Source organism: Mustela putorius, unplaced genomic scaffold (genome assembly GCF_011764305.1).
Source record: "Mustela putorius furo isolate JIRA1106 unplaced genomic scaffold, ASM1176430v1.1 tig00000127_pilon_pilon_pilon, whole genome shotgun sequence".
Lineage (NCBI taxonomy): Eukaryota > Metazoa > Chordata > Mammalia > Carnivora > Mustelidae > Mustela > Mustela putorius.
In genome coordinates, this window is record NW_025421288.1 from 11,074,807 (window position 1) to 11,097,900 (window position 23,094).

The window sequence follows — 23,094 nt, forward strand, 5'->3', positions numbered from 1 at the left end:
AGCAGCAGAGCACAGGAGTTAAGGGTGTGTGCAAGAACATGTTTATACAGATTGCCTATGGCATTTAAGCTGGGTAAGGAGGAAAGATAGACAACAGGACCCTGGGGAAAATTGAAACAATGGAAGCATCCTTGGATTGTAGGCCCTGGTGGGTCTAAAGGATTATTGTTGTTGACAAACCAGAGAAAATGAGCTGAAAAGATAGGTGGTAATCAGAGAGTGGGGAGCATGAAACTGAGATTAGGTATTGGTTGTAATTATTGGTAATGGTAAGATCTGGAGAAAGAACATTTGGGTGAGTAGCTAGAACAAGTGTGAGGACAAAATCATCGGAAAAGAGAGATTAGGGGATTGGGGCAGCCAAGATGTAGGAAAGAGCATGTATTGAAACCACGGAGAGTTACGGCTGGTGTCCTGCTGGGGAGAAGAACAGTGAATGAGGAGCTAAAATCAGGAAGTGAGCAAGAATGACTACAGGTAAAGATCCCAGCAACAGCAGGGATAGAGGTCAATATGAACTGAGAGCATCAGTCCAGAAAAGGATTTTTAGAGAGATGGAAGGGAGAATGTTCTAGAACTGGTGATGAAAACAAGGAGGACACCTTCCCCATTTCCAGTCCAGCGGTGTGTCCCATAAGAGAAGTCCCCTTCTCTTATGGGAGAAAAACGGCCACCATTTGAGATAGTTACCCAAGAAGCCATGTCTTCGGTGGAGATGAGGTTTCAGCTAGAGGGTTTCTCAGTGGCACTAGACATGGGGTCTGTTTGTGCACAATAGGATGGTCAGCAACAACCTGGCCTCTACCCTCTAGAAATACTTTACACGCACGCACACACACACCAGTCACAACCACCCAAAATATCTCTAAATATTGCCAAATGTTTCCTACCTCTAGTTGGAACCACTGCTATATATCAACCACATTTTGAATTCTTTCAACATTTCTGAGTTTCATTTTACAGAGATTTTTAAAAATCAAATCAATAAAGTCAGGTGAAAATTTTGTCAAGATTGTTGTTCGTAATAGTGGTTACTACGAAAGTGTTATCTAACAGGTGAGGCAGAATTTCCTTTATTATATTTCACTGGTATGGTACACTATTCTTGTTACAAAAACATTGCGAACTATTGTATTTAGATTTTCCTCTCTGCATTAAATAAAGTTTGCATTTTGTAAAAACAAAATTAGAAATGGATGTAAAACCAAAATATATGTGGGTATTATGGAAGGCACGTATCGCATGGAGTACTGGGTGTGGTACATAAACAGTGAATTTTGGAACACTGAAAAAAATTAAATTAAAAAAAATAATAACTACCGCAAAAAAAACCCCACTAAGATTATATATTTTTTTTTAATTTTTTTAAAGGGGTACCTGGGTGGCTCAGTGGGTTAAGCCTCTGCCTGGCTTTAAAGATTTTATTTATTTATTTGACAGACAGAGATCACAAGTAGGCAGAGAGGCAGGCAGAGAGAGAGGAAGGGAAGCAGGCTCCCCGCTGAGCAGAGAGCCCCTTGTGGTGCTCGGAATCGTGATCAGAGGCTTTAACCCACTGAGCCACCCAGGAACCCCTAAAATTGCAAAATTTTTAAAGGGAAACAGGAGAATATCTGCTCCAACACAGTTAGCAGAGTAACTGAAGTTAGCAGAGTAACTTCACAATCTTAAAGTAGGCAGAGATGTCTTAGCTAGGACCCAGAATACATTAACCATAAAAAAGTAATAAAGTACACTTGATCACAATTAAATACTTCATTAATAGATACCATTAAGAAAATAAGTAGGCAAGAAAATATTTACCATACATATATCTGACAAGTGACTTGTATACATAAAAAAAAAAAAAAAAAAAAAAAAAACAGGAGCGCCTGGGTGGCTCAGTGGGTTAAAGCCTCTGCTTTCGGCTCAGGTCATGATCTCAGGGTCCTGGGATCGAGGCCCGCATCGGGCTCTCTGTTCAGCAGGGAGCCTGCTTCCTCCTCTCTCTCTACCTACCTCTCTGCCTACTTGTGATCTCTGCCTGTCAAATAAATAAATAAATAAAATCTTTAAACAAAACAAAACAAACCTCTTACAACTCAAAAACAAGTTGAACAAACCTGGATGAAAATATTTGACCAGGCCATCTCATAAATGGCAGTATACAAATGATCAGTAAACAAATGGGAAGGTGCTTATCAGTAGTAGTCATCAGGGAAATGCAAATCGCAACCACAGCGATATTCCACTGTCTGTCTCCACTAGAATCCATGAACCGAAGCCTGGTCATACCAAGTGCCGGCGAAGACACGGGGTCACTGGAGCTCTCATACACTGCTGCTGGGGGTGGGCATCATACCAACACTTTGGAAATTGGTCTGGCAGTTTCTCATAAAATTAAACATACATCTACCCTGAAACCCAGCAATTCCTCTCCTAGGTGTTTGCCCAAGAAAAAGTAAAACATATTTTTTTCCCAGACTTGTAACACGAATGGCAGTGTTAGCCATAATAGACAAAAACTAGAAACGACCCAAGTGCGAATGTTCAACAACAGTAGGATGGACAAAGGTGGTGTATTCATAGAACGGGATTCCACTTGGCAGTAAGAAGGAATGAACTACTAATAGATGCGACACCCTATGTGAACCTCAAAAGATGATGTTTAAAGAAGCCCAGCTAAAATAGTGCATACCATATGACCATGTATATGGAATTTTAGAATTGGCAAAACTAACCTATGCTGAAAGAAATCAGAACAGTGCTTACCAGAAAGGGCAGTGTAGAATTGTTCGGGAAGGATCACAGAGTTTTCCTGGAGCAATGAAAATGATAGATGTCCTGAGGCAGTTGTGGCTTGTTACACACATAAATGCATTTATCAGCTCATTGATTCGTGTACTGGAGATCTGGGCATTTCACTGTGTTTAAATAATTTTTTTGAAAAATTAATCTATACAAATTTACTGGCATTCCTTAGGCCCTCCTGCTGGTCATTTTTTACACTTTTGGAGTAGTTTGGCCCAACTTTATTTTTAGAGCGAAAAATGCTAGGATAGCTACCCTCTTGTTAGGTTAGAAGGGGTAGGGCTAAAAGGAAAGGTTCCTGGGAAAAATTAAACTGAGACCTGAAAAATGAGTGCCTTAGGTATGTGTAGAAGCATGAATAAGCATGGGGGGGGGGCGTGTGAAAATAAAGGCCCAAAGACAAGACAGTACAGGTGAAGTATCAATTTGAGAGGAAGAAGGGAGGCAGAGTTGAGCATGGGGGCGGGGGGTACTGCTACCTGCCTGGTTCTTCTTCAGGAGAGCTCTACGTGAAAAAATTACTCATTTTTTATGTGAAAACCTTTCATGAACACACAATATAATAACCTGTAAAATCATATCTATGATGTGGCTTGATTTTGATGTGTCTAACAAAAACCAAGGAAGTATTTGGTAAGGATATTGATAGAGTTTAGAAGTTGTTTGCAAACTTAGTATTTCTTTTGGTGTGATTTTTTGATGATATACATTGGGCCTATTTTTTCTTGGTTTTCAGGGTTCAAAAAGGATTCTTCGCTCCAATGAGATCATCCTTCCAGCTAGTGGACTGGTGGAAACAGAACTCCAATTAACCTTTTCCCTCCAGGTGAGAATCTAACTCAATCTTAGGTCACTAATGTCCAGTCTAGTTCCTAAATAGTCGTTTAATCTGGAGACTTGTTTTATCCGAGAGAAGCCGTAGCACAGTGAATTAAAGTCATCCAATGAATTGAGCATTCATTCATCTATAGCAAGCCTAGAGGGCCAAAGCAATGACTTAGCCAGCCACAGTGGGGATGCTGAGACCCAAGTTCTTTTCCTTTTCCTTGGATAAGGCTGTTAGCCTACCCATCCTTTCTCAGCCTGCCCTCAGCCCCTTTACCTCTCCGTGGTAATCTGCAGTCCACACCCCAGCTGAATTTGTCCCTTTCAGTCTCACTCTGCTCCCATGTTGTAATCTCAGTTCTTCCCTTCTCCTCCTTATCCCTTTTTAGTATGTCTCTCTCTCATTGTAATCCCAGGAGCCCAGATTGAAGCACATGGAGAAATGCTTGGTCACATGGCAAAGAAAGAGGCAATTTTCTTTTCTTTTCTTTTCTTTTCTTTCCTTTTCTCTTCTTTTCTTTTCTTTTCGAGATTGTATTTATTGGAGAAAGAGTGAGAGAGAAAGAACGAGCTGGGGGGCAGGTGGGGTGGAGGGACCAGGAGAGGGACAATCCGACTCCCCCCTGAGCAGGGAGCCAACAAAGGGCTCAATCCCTGGGTCCCAGGATCATGAACTGAGCCAAAGGCAGCGCTTAGTTGACTGAGCCACCAGAAGGCAGTTTTCTGAATATATGTGTACTGTAGAGCTGCATAGTGAAAGTCAGGCACCAAGCAGAACCAGACCCTGAGCAGCACCTTAATGGTGGTTCATTCACCCCTGCTTCCCAGCCTTGTAAAGCCAGGAGACAGTGAGGCTTGTTGCACTGTGTATCCTCCAGCAGGACCAGAACCCACCAAGACCCAGATGCATTTTTTTTTTTTTAAGATTTTATTTATTTATTTGAGAGAGAGAGAGAGCACAAGCAGGGGGAGGGGCAGAGAAAGAGGGAGAGGCAGGCTTCCACGGAGCAGGGAGCCAGATGTAGGGCTTGATCCCAAAACCTTGGGATCAGGACCTGAGCCAAAGGCAGGCACTCAACCGACTGAGCTACCCAGGTGCCCCAAGACCCAGTTACTTATTAACAGTATTTGACTCTTTTGTACTTGGCAGTATCCTCATTTCCTGAAGCGAGATGCCAACAAGCTACAGATCATGTTGCAAAGGAGAAAGCGCTACAAGAACCGGACCATCCTGGGCTATAAGACCCTGGCTGTGGGACTCATCAACATGGCAGAGGTAAGAAGAACCGTCTCCAGCCCTTAAGTCGGAAAGCCAAGAGAGACACTAGGCCCAGCCAGTTGAGCTCAGCAAACGATCTTCCCAGCCTACTACCTGTGTGTTCTATTTTATTTACAAGTCAGTTCTTTTTTTTTTTTTTTTAAGATTTTATTTATTTATTTGACAGACAGAGATCACAAGTAGGCAGAGAGGCAGGCAGAGAGAGAGAGAGAGAGAGAGGAGGAAGCAGGCTCCCTGCTGAGCAGAGAGCCCGATGTGGGGCTCAATCCCAGGACCCTGGGATCATGACCTGAGCCGAAGGCAGAGGCTTTAACCCACTGAGCCACCCAGGCGCCCCCAAGTCAGTTCTTTTATTGGAAATTCAGGCTATACCTCAGGAGGTACTTTCTCCCTCACAGAATGTTTTTCTTTCAGTTTAAAAGAAAATTCAAACTTACAGAAAAGTTGTAAGAATAGTATAAAGAACTCCCATATACCCTCCCTTGGATTCTTCAGTGCTAACATGTTAACCACATTTGCCTTATTTTCCTCTCCCTGTATAATCATTCCTGCATATTCTCTGAACCACTGAGAGTAAGTTGCAGACATGATGCCCTATTACATGTTAATACTACAGTGTGTTAAATTTCCTACACTTGATCTTAGCCAAAAGGCCGAGAAACGATTAATTTCCTAAAAATAAGAATACTCTCCTGTGTGCTCAGCACCGTGCCTGCCCTAAAGATAAGCACATTAACACTGGTACAGGATCACCGTCCTGCCCACAGTCCCCGTTCACGCTGTGCCAAGTGTCTCAGTCATGTCCTTTACAGGCACAGACTTTAATCTAGGATTACATGTTCATTTAGTTGTCGTGCCTTTTTGGTCTTCAGTTTTCAACAGTCCCTCAGATTTCCCTTGTCTTTCATTCCCTTGACTTTTTTTTTTTAAGAGTACAGGCTAAGAAAGAAAGAGAGGGAAAGAAAGAATACAGGCTGGTTACCTTAGAGAATATTCCTTAGTTTGGGTTTGTCGGATGTCTTCTGACATTTTTGGCAGAATTACCACAGAAGTAATGCTGTGTTCTTCCCAGTGCACGACGGGCAGTGCTGCACGCCAATTTGTTCCATTTCTGGTGAGGTTAGCTTCTCTTTCTTGGTTAAGATGATGTCTGTCAGCATTTCCAGTCCAAACTAATACATTTTTTTGTATTTACCAATGAAAAAATATGTGACAGGCAGATGTTTTGTGATGTTTATGTAACAACCTTTTCTCTCCTCATATGTTCACCAACTAAGTTTAGCATCTACTCATGATTCTTGCGTGATTCAATTATTATTTTGATGCTTGCCAGACAGTGACTTTATAATCCCGTCATTCCTGCTGTATCATGAGTTTGCTTTCTGTTGTAAGACAGAGCTTTCTCTTCTTCACCATTTATTGATTGGTTCATTTTTGGTATTAATTATGGACCTATGGATTCCTGTTTAATTCAGGGGTTTAATCTGTAACTGTCATTAGTTATTTTGATGCTGAGATTATCTCAAATTTGGCCAGTGAGAGCCCCTTCAAGCTGGTTCCTATATCTTTCTTTTTATATGTCCCACCATTCTTTATATATTTCTTTACTTTCTGGTACAAAATATCATCTTGTACTTTTCCTGACCCAGTCTTAGAATGAACTGATTCTCTGAAGGGTCCTGTTTCCTTTCAGTGGAGCATGGTATTTAGAAACCAACATGTGGGTACCAGAAGTATTCATTTTCCCAGGTAGGGTGTCATTACTTCTACTCCCTCTCAACAGATAGAACTAGAAAATATATCTCCATATGTGTATATGCCCTCATACATACGTACATACATGCATCATGCCTGTTTCCCTGTCTGTGTCTGTCTGTCCGATCATGAGGTCACGTCCCAATTAATTCCAACCCAACACCATTGGGCTTATTGTAGCCTTTCCCCTTTCCACAGCTCTAATTCCCTCCAACAGAATGAAAGTAGACTTCCATTATCCTCAGTGTGTTTGCTCATTTGTATAGTTCTCTTGTGTGCCAGGTGAATCCTCTCAACCCTGAAACAGGGAAAGAAAAAAGGGGTCCCAAATCAGTTTTACTTTTTATTATGTTTTTAAGCCGAAGCAATGCTTTATTGTGACTATAAAGCACCAATTCAACAAGGCATTGATACTGGGAATTCAAACAAATATCTTCTTGAACAGATATGTATGTAGCAAGCCCACCATTTCAAGTTCTTAAAAACAAGGACTCAAATCAAGAATCAAACAAAGCACGAGGGCAGTTTTTAAAAATTACACATTGTGGCACCTGGCTAATTCAGCCAGTGGAGGCTGCAGTGGTCTTGGGGTTATATATTCACACCCCACGTTGGGTGTAGAGAGCACTCAAATATAAAATGTTAGGGGCGCCTGGGTGGCTCAGTGGATTAAGCCTCTGCCTTCGGCTCAGTCTTGATCTCAGGGTCCTAGGATCGAGCCCTGCATCCGGCTTTCTGCTCAGCAGGGAGCCTGCTTCTCCCTCTCTCTCTGTCTGCCTCTCTGCCTACTTGTGATCTCTCTCTGTCAAAAAAAAAAAACCCTTAAAAAAAAATTACACCATCATGAAGGCATATGTGTGTGTGTGTGCGCGCGTCTGTATTCTGTATGTATGTGTATATATATATATATATAAAATACAGTAACAAGGCTTTCTGATCTATAACTTCCTGCATATTCCTTCAGAAACAAATTAGTATAGATAGCAACCGTAGAGGGAAAAAACGCTTCCTTCTATGGAAATAAAGAGCCGATCTGAAAGTACATCTCTGCAGAAAATCCATTCATTACCCCCTGTGAAAGAAGCTGAATATAGATGGATATCCCCCAAACACAGCAGAGTTTCTGTTTCCAGAGGTTCTGCTTCGGCAGGGGCCGTGACGCACATTCACCTCACACATCACAGTGCGCGTCCCAGCGAAGCCTTAATAAGGTCAAGTGAAGGAGCCTCTGTGAAAAGCGGTGTTGTCATTTCCACCCAAATAACACAAGCTCTCAGGAGCAGAGGAATTCAAAGAAGACTGCTATCTCTCTCCTCTCCTCTTCCCCAAGTTTTCTTGTTTGTAATCTCCCTACATCTGTAACCAAAAGATCATTCAGTTCAGTCCTTTTTCAAGGATTTTGGGAAAGCACTCTGTGAAGAAAATCCCTTTAGTGGGAAGGGGTGTTCAGTCATGTCAAAGATCACTCTCTCTGACAGGCTCCACAAGAAAACTGTCCTGTCTACAAGGTATCCGTGCTCCTCCTGGCTGAGTTCCGGTCAGCCGATGGATTGCCTCCTCTAACCAGTAGGATGGCATTTCATTTGACTGAAATTCTTTACATATACACGTGTATGTATTATGTTTGCAGAGTTTCATCACAGGAAAGGAAATTATGTCATTATGTATTTTTTGATGTCTAAGAGCTCAGTTTGACTATACTACGAAGAGTTGTTCTTTAAATGCTTTGTCTGCAGAGGTTTTACATGATACTTGTAGATTTTCAGAGCAGGCCCCATTTAATTGAAGTCCTGTCAACATGTCAACAGGGATTTTCTATTGATTTCCTGCTCCTGAAAAGCATTAGCTTGCTCCTCAAATCGGGCCACATGAAATAGTTGACATCCATCACAGTCCTGTCTGTGGCTGGTGCCAGGAGGCTTTCCCCCCTGTGCAGAGCTCAGCGACTGCCACCTGCCCAGCCCCCGCGCAGCTGGCCCACAAATCAGTTTTAACTTACATCTACTTTACTATGTTGAATAGGAAAATTTTGTGACCTTAATAAATAGAATACGTGAGACAGCCCCAGCCCATCTGTCTTTCCTCTTCGTGCTTTGAATCAATATGAAGGACTGTAGGAAGTGAAGTGTTATGGACACCACAATTCCCCACCTGTGTCAAGCCCTTCCGTTTTCTCAGGTCCTGTAGGTCCTTTTCCCCATTGCTAGGCACAGGTAACTACCGTCTGCAGTCTGGCCCCAACCAGCCAGGAGAACTAGTTCTCTGTCAAGGACTAACACTTAAATGTAGTCCTGGAGATTAGCCATCATTTTAGTCTTGAGTCTTGATCTTCGTTTTTAAGCACAGGGCCTGACCAGTGACTGGGCCTGACCAGGCTGACAATTCGAGTAGGACCTTGAAGGTAAGAGGAGAACAGTAACCTTGGGTTTGAAAGGTAGCGAGAAAGAAAATGTATCAACACAATCCATTCCCATTGGTTTGCACATCCACTTGGATTTATGAAAATAGACGACTCACCTCCCTTAGTAAGGCGTTTGCATTGCTGCCCTTTGGCCTCAGGTGATGCAGCACCCTAGTGAGGGTGCCCTGGTGCTCGGCCTGCACAGCAACGTGAAGGACGTGTCTGTGCCTGTGGCAGAAATAAAGATCTACTCTCTGTCCAGCCAGCCCATTGACCATGAAGGAATCAAGTCCAAGCTGTCTGGTAAGATGTATATAGTATCGGGAGAGCCCTGTGGGTCAAGAACAAGCCCATCATCGGCTCCCCATCCTGGGAAAGCTGAACAAGACAGGCCTAAAACGTTTCTATGAAAAAAGTGTAGAGATCCCTGAGAATAAATGTGACCTTCAATGGCTGTGGCTCTCTCCTCTACCCCAGCCATATTTCCACCTGACGAGAGCCATGACTGTAGCCAACCCAGCTCTCTTAGGCCAGATCTTCAGATCGCAAGGTTGTCTTACTAAGGTGTCTCTTTCCAGATCGTTCTCCTGATATTGACAATTATTCTGAGGAAGAGGAAGAGAGTTTTTCATCAGAGCAGGAAGGCAGTGATGATCCATTGCATGGGCAGGTAACTTTCCACAGCCCCTCACGTGTAGCGTCTGAGAAATAATTCCAGACACCCCTGGGATTTCCCAACTTCATTCCATCCACCTACCCCCTTAGGACCTGTTCTATGAAGATGAAGATCTACGGAAAGTAAAGAAGACCCGGAGGAAACTAACCTCGACCTCTGCCATCACAAGGGTGAGCCTCAAAGGTCCTGGGAATGTTTTAGCTGAGATTTTAAATTTGAAGGTAGGAGGGAGTGGTGTATTGAAACTTCCTGAGGTCTTTTTTAAAATATGCACATGAAGGTTCTGGAGGTTCTGATACACCCCTTTATCCCCTCCACCAGCACCACCATGTAATTAAGAGTCACTGTTGTAGAGAAGCAGTGTTACTTATAGGAGCGTGTTATATTTTTCAGGTTATCTCGGGATAGAAAATAGGTTGAGAAACCTTGTTTTAGACTTTGCAACAGGTAATGCTTCTTCAAGAAGCAGAATGCCTCGGGCACCCCTCGTCCCCTCTCCAGGTGACTACTTCAAATTACGTCCTACCTACCACATAGACAGACACAGTCTTTTCTAGGGCTATCACCATTTTTAATCATTTTAACCCAGAAATAATAGGCTAGTGCTTAGAACTGGGTTTGGTAAGGTCTAATTACATTGGGTATCATTCCTGCCTTAATGGATCCATAATCTTAGAAGCCAAATGCCTTTGAATTGTGTCTCCTGCATAAGATGTCCTCAGGAGTCACTATTTTTGGTGAAATTAGAATCCTGGACTAAGACACTTAATACCTGAAAAAAAAAAAAGACACTTAATACCTGGATTTCTAGGTTAACTTTGGGGTTGTTGTTTTTTATTTTTGTTTTTGTTTTTGTTTTTTAAATTAAATGTAATTTCATTTTAATTGCAGTATGGTTAACCTACAGTATTACATTAGTTACGGTGTGTAATATAGTGATTCAGCAGTTCTGTACATGACTCCGTGCTCATCGTGATATGTGCAGTCTTAATCCCCTTCTCCTGTTTCACCCATCCCCCTGCCCCCTCCCTCTGGTAACCATCAGTTTGTTCTCTGTAGTTCAGAGTCTGTTTCTCGGTCTAGGTTAACTTTGATGCTGGAGTTCCTGTGCTAAAGTGTGGGAGAGTCAAAAGTGCTAGAAACCCAATTTCATTTTCCCCCCACATATCCTGATTGTCTAGAGTAGAACTAGCTTAGGGACCCCAAGAGCAGAGATTTCCATCACCTGCAGGAATGAAATAAATGTCAGCCAGACCTTCCAGATGTGTTGCCTCTGAGCCTGGCATTCGCAGTGAAACCACACTGTCCTCTCTCCTTGCCTCCTTAGGCATTACTGGCCTTAAAGTCCTCAAGACTGTGGCCTTGATTTCCCCCATTAAATAATGAATGACTAGAGAGTGTGAGAACTGTTTTGTCCTCAGGTATCTAATCCCTGCTTGGCACTCCAAAATGGCCTGGGTAGGGCATGTCCCCAGGGCCTCAGACATCTTAGCTGTTGTACTTACAATGGGGAGAGGTTGGAGGATCCCTTTGTGTTGTAGCTTCTTCCATTAAGTTCTTCTTTCTCTGGCTCCGCAAAGGTGGAGAGACCTGCTGGAGCTTTATAAGTCACCTTTCCCTGTGGTCTCGGAGGAACCATAGCTTTACCCTATTATATGACCAGAATTCAGCACTCCTATTAATATCCTTTTCTTGAAAGGTTGTTCTTTGTTTTTTGTTTTTGGGGTTTTTTTTAGCTGCAGGCTCTCTCCAGTCAGATTACCAAAGACTTGGAATGGTTCTTTAGTTTCTGTTTCCTTTTGTACACATGCATTCTTCTCTCCCTACCAAGAATACTTTGTTCTAGATACACTAATTGATTTGCTGCGTTTTTTCTCTGCTATGGATACCCTTTCTACCTTTGGAACCCCTGCTTTTTTTCTGAAGGCCTGGCTCAGTCTTATTCGCAAGTTAGTCTCTTCCATCCCCAGATGGCAAGTCTGTCAGGCAGAAGTACTTCAGACCAGTCATTGCGCCTGGAGTTAGAGACATAGAAACAAGAAAGGCCTAGTCCGTGCCATCAAGGAGATCACGATGTCCGAACACAGACAGCATCTAAACCAGCTGCTACAACACAGTAGAGTAGGTGCTAGAAGTTAGAGCTTGGCGTAAGGGACAGCGATGGTGCGCAGGGGAAAGTGGCCGACTCTGGGCAGGAGTGCCAAGAGAATGTGCAGACAGGGCAAAGGATACGCTCTATAAAGACCCCCATGCCTCTCTTTACAGAACTATCAGCAGTTTCCACTTGAATAGACGGGGGAGGTGTTCAGTGGTGACATGGGGCTAGGGACAGGCAGGGAAGTCCTCAGACAGACCCATGCTTAATGCCGCAGCTTTCTTCCCTGGGCACTGGGGGCCAGTGAAGACCCCTGATTCGGGGAGTAGCATGATGAGGTTTGCGTTTGTAAGGATCACTGTGGGCTCTGGAGAGAATAAGACCAGAAGCTAGCTGGGAGTGTGAGGCTGAGGGTGTGGCGGTTGAAGGCCGTTGCAGTGACCCCACAGGGCTGTGGGGAGAAAGGCCTGAAGGACAGCAGTGGTATTGCAGATGAAAGAGAGAGTCGGGGTTAGTAAACAGTGGTCTATGAGGAGAAAGGGGAGGGAGACACTCTGGGTTCAGATTCCTGTGATCGGGGGTTGTGATAATGGTACCCAGGATGGGAACACGGGGAGAAGGTGATAATTCTTGGGAATGCTGGACTGGAGGTGCCTGTGTGGATGCAGCCGGAAATCATCAAGCAGCACCACGTTTCTGAAGGACTGGAGAAAGGGAGGGATAGAAGCTGTTTTCCCATCTTTATGTCTTCCCACAGTGCTTTGCAAAGGAAAGAGTGGGCTCTGGATCACTCCGTTGGCTTAAACTGGTCGTTGTGCATGGGTGGGTGTTGTTGAGAACTTCTGTGCCATTTGTTCCCACAGCAACCTAACATCAAGCAGAAGTTTGTGGCCCTCCTGAAGCGGTTTAAAGTTTCAGATGAGGTACGACCCCTTACTCCCAAGGTTGATGGTGAGTAGAATTCCCTGAGTTTCACCCTTGTTCCTGGGGTGCATTTTTTCCTGCCCCTGGGAGTCGGGACTACAGGACCCCCAAATGAGAGAATAGCTAAAGAAGGGCTTTAAGCTACATAAAAAGAGAAAGAAAGGATTCGCGGTACCTGCAGGGAGGGGTAGTGTGGTTATACCCGACTGTTGGCTAATGCCACCCTTCTGGCATGGGGCATTAGTAACGTCTGGTTGTTGTTTGGTTTTCCCTCCTGTCAGAGGGAGGGATCATGGTGCACAACGACCTGTGAGGTAGTTGAGAGTCCTCAATGGTTGGCCATTAAGTAACCAAGAATCGGTCACGGAAAGAGAAGCAGTGTCCTCCCTGGGCTCTGACCAGCCTGGTCCCAGTTTTCGTAGGCTTGGCTTCTCAGTGCGCTGGAGAAGAGATGGAGAGGAAGATTGTTCAGAGGTTTCTTTGTCCTTCTGTGGGCTCCTCAGGAGAACAGGACCAGCCTGCAAGGGGTCGCAGTCTTCTGGGTTCTCTCGCACCTGTTCTCTGGCAGAGGTCCTTTAGCACTTCTACGTTTCTTCCTTGTGCCAGGCCTGTAGCATGGAGTGGTAGGGAGACACTGAAAAGAAGAGGTGGTCTCACCACATCCCCGCTCTCAGGATTGGGTCACAGAGAGGACACCAAGGTTACCTCAATGAGTGTGAAGCTATGGCCTGTCCCTTAAGGAGGACGAGTTAAGGAAGCCAGTTGGTACCCATCAACCAGAGTTGCCCATCTACCATAGCTGTTAACAGATGTAACCCCAGACTCAAAGATCTTTTTCCCCCATAGGTAGGTTTTGGCTTGGAACATGTATCCCGAGAGCAGATACGAGAGGTGGAAGAGGACTTGGACGAACTGTATGATAGTCTGGAGATGTATAATCCCAGCGACAGTGGCCCTGAAATGGAGGAGACCGAGAGCATCCTTAGTACTCCGAAGCCCAAGCTCAAGTGAGGCCCAAACCTCTTCCACCAGGTTGTCTCCCTGCGTCTCTCTGAGCCAGAGTGACCTCCTAGATGCCCTCCCTCCCGCCCCCTCCATTATTGGGGTATCTTGGCTCCTCACCCTCGTGGAACCTCCAGCTGTCTGGATAGAGATCACTGTTTTTGCCTCTAGCTGACAAAAGTCCTGATAATCTCGAGTCCTTTGATCCAGGCCCTGCTGGGTCACCCACTGCCATGTCCTTCCTCAGCAGGCATGTCCTTCAAGCCCGGGTTGTCAGCCTTTCGTGCACACCATCACGACCCAGCTCTCATGAGCTGCTGCCCTGGGCCCTGGTGGCCACTGACCCTGGCTGTGCTTCTTTGCCGCAGGCCCTTCTTTGAGGGGATGTCGCAGTCCAGCTCACAGACGGAGATTGGCAGCCTCAACAGCAAGGGCAGTCTCGGCAAAGACACCACCAGCCCTGTGAGCAAGACCAATGGCTGTGGGGGTCGGGGAGGGGGGCCGGGGAGTGTTGGGGCATAACACTCTGGGCACTGTGCTGCTGGCTCACCTTGTGGTGCTGAAAGAGCGGGCTTCTCCTTTTGTTTTAACTTGGGTATCCTGACTGCGGTCCTCCTGGGAGCTTGGTTCTCATGGGCATTGCTGTGGCTATTTGAGTGTCCTTTTTGGTCAGTTCCTGCTACAAGAAGGAGCCTTCCCTCCCAGAACACACAGTATTAAATTTCTCCCTCAACATGCGTCACATGGTTGCTGGGAATATGGCATCCTGCGGTGATAAGTAATGGTGCTTTCCAGGTGGAGAAAGAATGCAAGGAGGCAGGAAGCCCACAAGGTCTAATCAAAGATGCCACATAGGCTTTATTCAAAGACGCAGGCAGTACTTGCAAAGAATTACAAATTTGACGGGCAGATTTCCATTTCGGCTGGTGACCAAGAAGAAAGAGTTGCTCTTTCCCGTAGTACCCAAGAGCCCAGTGTCATCCTGGACCATGCTCTGTCCCTGCTTGGGAAAGCTCTCCCTATGGCAGTGAATCAGAGGTTGGAGCCTGGGTTGATGCTGTATCTATGTCAGGCCCTGGGGAGCTGTTCTTCCCGTCGTTACAACTAAAGGAAGGAGATGTGCGTGGTTTTAGTGCAGTTTATGGTTTGCTGTTGCAAGCACAGTGTCTTTCCTGTAGATCAGAGAAACTGAATCCTTTAAGTCCTCCTATTCTTCCCGCTTTAAGAGAGGGCGTACAGAGCTCACCTTGAAAATAGGTATTACTTGTGAGGAAATGCTGTGTGAGACATGTGAGGCATGTGAGGCCCTCCATCGCCTGAAAAGCCCTGTGACTATGGAAAGGCTGCCGCCTGTCCCCAGTGTGTCTGCAGACCAGTGGGGCTGCTCGTGGCAGTGCATGGGCTGCCTTACTACTTGCTGCCACCAGGTGGGGCTGCCACCCACCTTATCCCTCTTCCTGGTAAGGCACTGTGGGCAACTGTCTGGCCCTAGAACAGTGGCCCCAGCTGGCATTAGTGAGGAAATGTGGGGTGGAAAACAAGCAGAATCCCTCCGACAGAGAAGCCTCTGGCATGCCACTTACAGACCCTGTGCTCTGTGACCTGCAGCTGAGGCCTTACCTTGCTGTTTACGTGGCTTTTAGCTACTCTTTCTTGGGGGGGGTGGTAGGAGGTCCTGCTGAATGGCCCTGCTGAATCGTCAGTGTCCACATAGATCACAGGCCCCTACAGCCAGATTCCATCTTAATTATAAATACAAGGGTTGACTCTTCTAGAGAGGAACCTGGGACCGGGCCGAAGGAGAGCTGTTTCCTAGTGTCCTAGGAGTGTGGAACAAGGAGTACGTAACAAAATGCAGTTAAATTTTTAACTGATGGGGCGCCTGGGTGGCTCAGTGGGTTAAGCCGCTGCCTTCGGCTCAGGTCATGATCTCGGGGTCCTGGGATCGAGTCCCGCATCGGGCTCTCTGCTCAGCAGGGAGCCTGCTTCCTCCTCTCTTTCTCTCTCTGCCTGCCTCTCTGCCTACTTGTGATCTCTCTCTGTCAAATAAATAAAATCTTTAAAAAAATAAAAAAATAAATTTTTAACTGATATAATGCCCCAAAGCACTGAGCATAACACTGACTTGTAATGAATGCTCGGTAAATGCTAGGGATTGTTATTATTAAATTGATACATTATTTTATACTAATGAAGGTATTTCTGGGTTGATAGAACGTGTCTGCAGGTTCTGCTTTAGTCTCAGTTACGTGGCTAACATGATTTAAAGGGGAAACCACTGATGTTCTGAGCCTCCAGGTGCCTTAGAGTTGACCCAGCAGGCCAGTTAGCTCAGAGTTAGGACAACTGAGTATCAGTCTTAACAATATAATGGCCTAAGGGTCCCTGTCTACGCAGAACATTCATCTGGGCAAAGCGGGACTGGGTTGAGAGCACGTGGTCTGGAGGAAGACTTCTGAGTTTGAATCTCGACTCCATCATTCTACTGACTGTGTGATCTGGGGCCGTTGTCTTCGTTTCTTCATCTACAAAGTACTTGTTAAAAGCACACACCTTGTAAGGCAGTGCACAGATATGATGATCCTCCATGTGGCGGTGGGTTGATGGGTGGATGGATTTACTACTCAGCGAGCGTGCGGTGAACAGAAGCTGCCGTGGCTCTTCTCCTTACCGTCAGTTAGAACCGTTTCAGTTCTGCTCTCCTGAAACTGTTGGGATCTAGCTGTCTTTGTCATGAGTCCTTCAAATCCTCGTTCTGCTGGCCAGATTTCAGACTTGCTTTGCTGATTCTCTGTGATATTTCTATTTTGAAGAGGCCCATATGTTTCGATGTGGATGCGGAATTTTGGAATCCTTTTAGTATGAAAGGCCCTTCGGGAATGACAGAGTGAGCCGTGCTTTTACAGAGAACTGCCCAGTATATTAGGGAAAGAACACTGAGATTGTGCATACGTGGGCAGGTGTGCACATGCAACCCAACTTTTATCCTCTGTCTCTCTCTGACTTCCTAGTGTTGTTACGTAGTTGTTTTTCTTAATCTTCTTTTTCGTTCCCGAAATTTCAGAGGATTCAGTTTATTACTAGAACCAGAAGGTATTTCTGCTGACACAAATTATTACAGTTGTTGAGGCATCTGGGTGGCTCTGTCAGTTAACCTTTCAGCTCAGGTCATGATCTTAAGGTCATAAGATCGAGCTCCACATGGGGCTCCGCACTCAGTGTGGCGTCTGCTTGGGATTTTCTCTCTCTCAAATAATTTTTTAAAAATTAGTACAGTTGTTGAATTTTCCCAAAACTGGGAGCCCACAGTAGCAACATAATTTGGTTTTCCAAGCTGATAACAGTAGGTGCTGACAGTGCTTTAGTTAGGGAGGTCAAGAGATGTAGCCTTTCAGCCAAGACTGCCTGCTGCTGGAAGTTGTTATTTCCATTGCACTGCAGATGATGGCGTTTGAGACTAGTACTTCATAAAATTGATAGCCTAAAATACCACCCCACTCTGCTCCCCCAATCTCCACAGGAGCAGGTCCTCCTCCTGCAGCAGCCGGCATTACCCGACGGGCGCAGTGCCTTGGGCTGCTGGCATCTGCCTCCAGTACCACACAGTTAGATGCAGCTACGGCACAGCTGGTGGTCCGGGGCTCTGGGGTGAGAAAAGCCCTTCGTATTTATAGAAGTAGAAATTTGGAGAATTGGGAGTTTGCTTCTAATGGGATTGTTTGGAACATCTAGAAGAGTCAGGAAATAGCCAGCAGGTTCCCTCTGATGCCAACCCAAGTGAAAGTTGTTGCAGCTTAACCACGGAAACAATTCTGTACCTGTCGGAAGGCTTAATAACAGGATGTGCTCTTTAAAGCCCTCCAGCAAAATGATGTTAATGCCCCAGTTCGTTCTCCTTGAATGGGTTTAACTCATTTGTCATACTGAGATCCAAAATGGAGTGAAATCATCTTCAGTCTTTTTTTTTTTTTTTAAGATTTATTTATTTGAGAGGGGCGCCTGGGTGGCTCAGTGGGTTAAACCCTCTGCCTTCGGCTCAGGTCATGGTCCCAGGGTCCTGGGATCGAGCCCCGCATCAGGGTCTCTGCTCAGCTGGGAGCCTGCTTCCTCCTCTCTCTCTGCCTGCCTCTCTGCCTACTTGTGATCTCTCTCTCTCTCTCTCTTTGTGTCAAATAAATAAATAAAATAAAAAAAAAAGATTTATTTATTTGAGAGAGAGAGAAAGAGCACACCTGCGACAGGGGAAAGAAAGGTGGCATGGAGGGAGGGAGAGACTATCAAGCAGAAACCCCCCCCCGCCCGCCACTGAGCACAGAGCTCCGTGCTGGGCTTCGTCTCATGACCCTAGGGTCCTGACCTGAGCCAAAATCAAGAACTGCACACTTAATTGACTGAGCCACCCGAGCGTCCCCATCTTCAGTCTCAAATCTGACCAGGACTTTTTCACAATTCTGGACTCTGTTGGCATTGGTATTCACATAGATAATGTGCAGTGAACTAGCTGTGTAATTGGAGGCAAAGCAACTCCAGACCTGGAGTCACAGTCAGATAAAGTGTGTTGGGTTGATCTTGCAGGTGGTTTTGGACAGTGGCTCTCTACCAGGGGTGATTTTTGCCTCCTTCCAAGGAACATTGAGCTCTGGCAGTGACTAGAGACATTTTGATGATCAGACCTGGCAGGGGTGGTGCTGCTGCTGGCATCCAGTGAGGAGAGGCTGGGATGCTGTTTAACATCCTGTGGCATACAGGACAGCATCCCCCACAATGAAGAAGATCTGGGCCAAAGTGTCATCGGGGCCGAGGTGGAGAAAACATGGGCCTGCTTGTTCATTAGTTTGCCAAGTGTCCCCTTGAACTTACATGCCCCCCGTTTCTCAGTACTATTTATAATTTACTCAGAAGAGGGACTTTGAGTAATTGGGATGAAGTAGGATATCTTTGATCTTTCCTGACTCCCTGGTTTCCGAAGAGATTCACTAAGGCCAGTACCTTCCCTACCTCTAAGACCCACAATCCTCAAATTCTCATGACTTTGACATTAACATCTGCACAGCCAGAAACAGTATTAGCAAATGTGAAAAATCTAATTTTATGTATGAGTATTTGTGAAGTAAATTTTTAATGTTTATTAGAAATGCTAGTAAGACTTGGGGACAAAGGGAAAATTCATTCATACCTAAATGGCTTGACATTGGGTGTCTTTTTGCTTAGTATATTAATTTTTTTGAGGATATTCTAGATGTTTCTACCAAGCAAAATAAATTTGGCTGCCATGGATGACTTTAGTCTCAAAGTCAAAGACCTGAACTGTGAGATTCTCCTTTCTTCTCAATAACTTCTGACAAGTAGAAGAGGCCCCAAATGTCCCTCCTGGATAAAGGGCATTTACTACATCCAGAGTCAGAGACCCTGTGGATCCCATACAAAGCCATCTAAACTTTGAGCCTCTCTTTTCTGTGACATCTTGTGAGAGTCAGAACTGCTGGGTTCTGCATCTTACTGTGTAATTTAATGATTATAAAAATAACTGACCCTTCTGACACTTAGTTTTCACAAAAACATACTCCTTATAAGACTAAAATTCCAAAGATTTTATGAGGTCTTCATATTAAGTGGGAGTATTTTAAACTCCTCGGGAATCTAGAAAACCAGTTAGAATGGTAGTTACTTGGATTGGTGATGACTAATTATTATAATTTTTGCAGATGGAATTGGCTGCTCTAGAAAAAGTCAAATCTGCTTGGATTAAAAACCAAGATGACAGCTTGACTGAAACAGACACTCTGGTATGTGTGGCTCAGTCCCCCATTTAACATAGTTTTTATATCTTTAGAAATAAAACCAAAAGACCTTTAGGACCACCCTGGGATCTTGTATCTGTGGACTTGTGAATGTCCTGTGTTCTCTTTCTTCCTGGAATCCCTACCCATGAAATGTAACCTACCCTGGAGAACAGGTCATTCCCTAAATTAGCAAACCAAAAATGTCCCCATTCTGTTTTTTAACTCGATCTGATTAAATGCTAATTCAGATAACTTCTCACTCTCTGTCACCCTTATTTACTTCTGAGAGATGACAACCGGTATCTTCCTCTCAAAAACCATTCCTCCAGTGTGGCTCTTAGAGTGAGCAGGCAGCCTACACGTTAAATTTCCAAGTGACTATTGGTCAAGTGTTTCCCCTAAGAGACACGAGCTGCCCAGGAAGGCAGGCCAAGCCCTAGAGAAATGGAATGAATTGCCTGGGGTGCCCAGTTTAAACAACGTTTTCTGGGCAGCTACATGTGCTGAGCAATGAAGATGCAAAGGTGAGAACGTCATGGTGTCTGGCATCAAGATGCCACCCTCCAGGAGGAAAGCCACGCTGTGTACACCTGTGCAGAGGCTCTGTGGAGGCCGAGGGAAGGACAGAGTGATTCCGACTAGAGAGGGACATCTAAACTGGGCCTCTCAGAATATGCAGAAGTTCACCCAGTGGGACTGGACATGGACACAGGGCGGGAGGGAGCAGAGAACCTTACCAATACCGTCTGGGGCTGGACTATGTATTAGCCTCACGGTGAGACCTGGTAGTTGAATGGAGTCCAAGGAAGAATTAGTTCAGACTTCAGTTTCCTATATAAATGATGGTGCCTTGAAGATCTGGTGTATAACCCAACGTTAGGCCTGATGCAGGGTAATCTAAAACTTCTCACTTGCACTTTATAGTTCACCACAAATCCAAAAACCCAGCTTCCACTCTTGCCCAACTGTGGTTCATACTGCAGAGTGGCCATTTCCGAAGTGAAACTCCAGTCATTTCACTTCCTGGTTAAAATTCTCCTTCCTACCTAAAGAAGCCAGAGCATCAGTCCGGGTTTGTGCGTTGACGCATAGTTCATAAATGCACACTGACTAGCAAGAGACAGTCTCCAGACAGTGGGTATGCTCAGTTAAGTTAAACAGAAGTCTTCCTCCTCTGGTGAGGTAGGAGCTGTAGAACCCTGTGCTTCCAAGGAAAAAAGACCAAGAGACCGACTCTCCCTGTCATGGTGATGGGCCCTGTCAAAACAGATGAGACTCCTGGGTGGTCACTGACAGGGCAGTAACCCTTGCTGTTTCCTTTCTTCCATGGCAGGAAATCACTGACCAGGACATGTTTGGCGATGTGAGCACGAGTCTGGTTGTGCCGGAGAAGGTCAAAACTCCCATGAAATCCAGCAAAACAGATCTCCAAGGTTCTGCTTCCCCCAGGTACTCAAGATGAGAAGAAAATCCTAAAACAGGGAGTAGAATTAAACCAATCAAATAGTGCCAGGCTGTGACCATGCTCAGCAGAGGCTCCTGGCCTAGGGAAGAGTGGGACTAGCCGTGGCCTTGGATTGCAAAGGCTAGTAACTATCTCCTTCCCACGTCTCCGGCAGCAGAATGGATGGGGTGCTCACACCGCGGCAGAAGAGGAGCACACCCCTGAAGGAGCGGCAGCTCTCCAAGCCCCTGAGCGAGAGGACCAACAGCTCTGACAGCGAGCGGTCGCCCGACCTGGGCCACAGCACACAGGTACCCCCTCACCCCTCCAGGCCGGGACCCTCTGAGCGTCCTCAGCCCTTGGCTTCTGTTTTGTCATCTTCCTGGGGTGGTTAGGTAGAGAAAAAAGGAGGAATACTTTGAAGTGCCCTGAGTAAAAGTCTTGAAGACAGATCTACATCAGAGAAGTCTACCATGCGCCACTCCTCATGTGGGATTGGCTTGGTAGCTGCTCTTCGGGGAGCAGAGGGGGGAGCAGGAGACACCGGCTTCGTCGCAGCCTGCATCAGCCCAAGTGGCATTTCCACACCTTGTTTGCTCTGCCTCCTCTGCCCCCATCAGACATCTGTCTGGAGACAGTGTGGTAAGCCAGTCGTTCTAGAGGACAGCAGCCGTCAAAATCCCACTGGACGTCTCCCACCTGGGCTCAGATAACTTGAGCACTACTGTGGGCCAGTGATTGTGACTTCAAGGTGACAAATCAACAGTATTAAAATTCTTTGATTGAGAGACCTAAGAGTAGGCTGGAAGAGAAGCAAAAGAGACTGGGCCTCGGGAATTCCGTCCTCTTCCTAAAGGCCAGCGGTGCAGGGGGCTTGGGGAAGGAGCTCACACAGCTCCTCCTCCTCTGGAGAACAGCAAGCCTGTTCATTTACCTGATAAATAACAGTGAGAGGAGAGTTTGTGTCAACGTGGCTTCCCCAGTTCAATGCTGTCACAGAGCTGAGAGTGAGCTGGAGACCAGAATAGACTGTGCCTGGGGCGAGGGGTCGTCCTTCTTGGTAGTCACTGTTCCTGAAGTACCTGTTGTCCTCTGCGACAGTGGGGCTCCCCACACGGCACTCACTGCTGTGCTCCTTGGTTCTCTCCCCACTGCCCTCGTTTTCACTTCGGGGAGCACCTGCTAACTGGTACCTCCCCCTCCTCTCCCGGTACTGCATGCCCTATTGTTACCCTTAAGGGAGGCTCACCGCGCTCCTCCCTCTGTCAGGACAGCTGCTGTGGCTTTGTTCCTGGAGTCCGAGTGCGTGTTCCTTAAGGACTCTGCTCACTCTTTATCCTGCTCCTTTCCGGTTTGCTCTGACCGGTGGGGTACTGGGTCTCCTCCAGAAATTCCTAGTATGTTTTCTCTGAATGCCCTTGCTCCAGAGATCTTCTACCCCACTGCTCCCTCCCCTGCCCTTAGACTGCCTGGTAGACTGCCTGGGATGCCTGACAGGCACTTCTGTCCCTACAGATCCCAAGAAAGGTGGTATATGACCAGCTGAATCAGATCCTGGTATCGGATGCAGCCCTCCCGGAAAATGTCATCCTTGTCAACACTGCTGACTGGCAGGGCCAGGTAAAGCATTACAGATGGCAGGGATGGGGAGGAAGGGTTCTGGGGAACAAGACGCAGGACATGGAGAAAAAGGAAAGTGAGCCCCACATCTCGGGCCCCTCTTCCCTGAACTCAGCCGATAGCTTTGGGATCCTGTCCTACTTCTGTCACGTTCTGGCCTGTGGGATCTCACGTCCCTTATTTTCTGTACCTCGGCTTCCTCATCTGTAGAAAAGCAACTGATCTACCTTCCTTCCTGGGGGGTTATGTGTGGTTTTCCCATCAGCATAGCGGAATAATGGTATCTTGAGAGGTACGAAGTGCTGTAACGTGCCCGAGGTGGCCCGTGGGTCCCATGAAGGCAGTTCAGAAGAGGCAGAGCCAATCCGCTTGGGCTCCCAGTCACTGCTGTCCACCCAATTAGATCCTGTGCCAGAATCCCTCTTTCCTAATAGCCCTGCCTCCTGGAACATATCCTACAGAGACAGCATTGGAATCTAAAGATTCCTTAGCCTTCCCAC

At 46.0% G+C, this 23,094-nt stretch overlaps 1 protein-coding gene across 2 annotated transcripts in view; it reads left to right on the top strand.

Moving 5' to 3' along the window:
- PACS1 (phosphofurin acidic cluster sorting protein 1) overlaps positions 1–23,094 on the top strand; it is a 140,816-nt gene that overhangs the window by 106,114 nt on the left and 11,608 nt on the right. Inside the window, exons 3-14 of one of the 2 annotated variants that reach the window (XM_004769970.3) lie at positions 3,527–3,616; positions 4,766–4,891; positions 9,209–9,353; positions 9,629–9,720; positions 9,816–9,896; positions 12,685–12,744; positions 13,592–13,752; positions 14,116–14,209; positions 19,453–19,533; positions 20,864–20,979; positions 21,150–21,285; positions 22,490–22,594. In XM_004769970.3, the coding sequence (XP_004770027.3) occupies positions 3,527–3,616; positions 4,766–4,891; positions 9,209–9,353; positions 9,629–9,720; positions 9,816–9,896; positions 12,685–12,744; positions 13,592–13,752; positions 14,116–14,209; positions 19,453–19,533; positions 20,864–20,979; positions 21,150–21,285; positions 22,490–22,594 (1,287 nt within the window). The remainder of the gene's footprint in view (positions 1–3,526; positions 3,617–4,765; positions 4,892–9,208; positions 9,354–9,628; positions 9,721–9,815; positions 9,897–12,684; positions 12,745–13,591; positions 13,753–14,115; positions 14,210–19,452; positions 19,534–20,863; positions 20,980–21,149; positions 21,286–22,489; positions 22,595–23,094) is intronic. The other variant, XM_004769969.2, reaches the window with a different exon arrangement.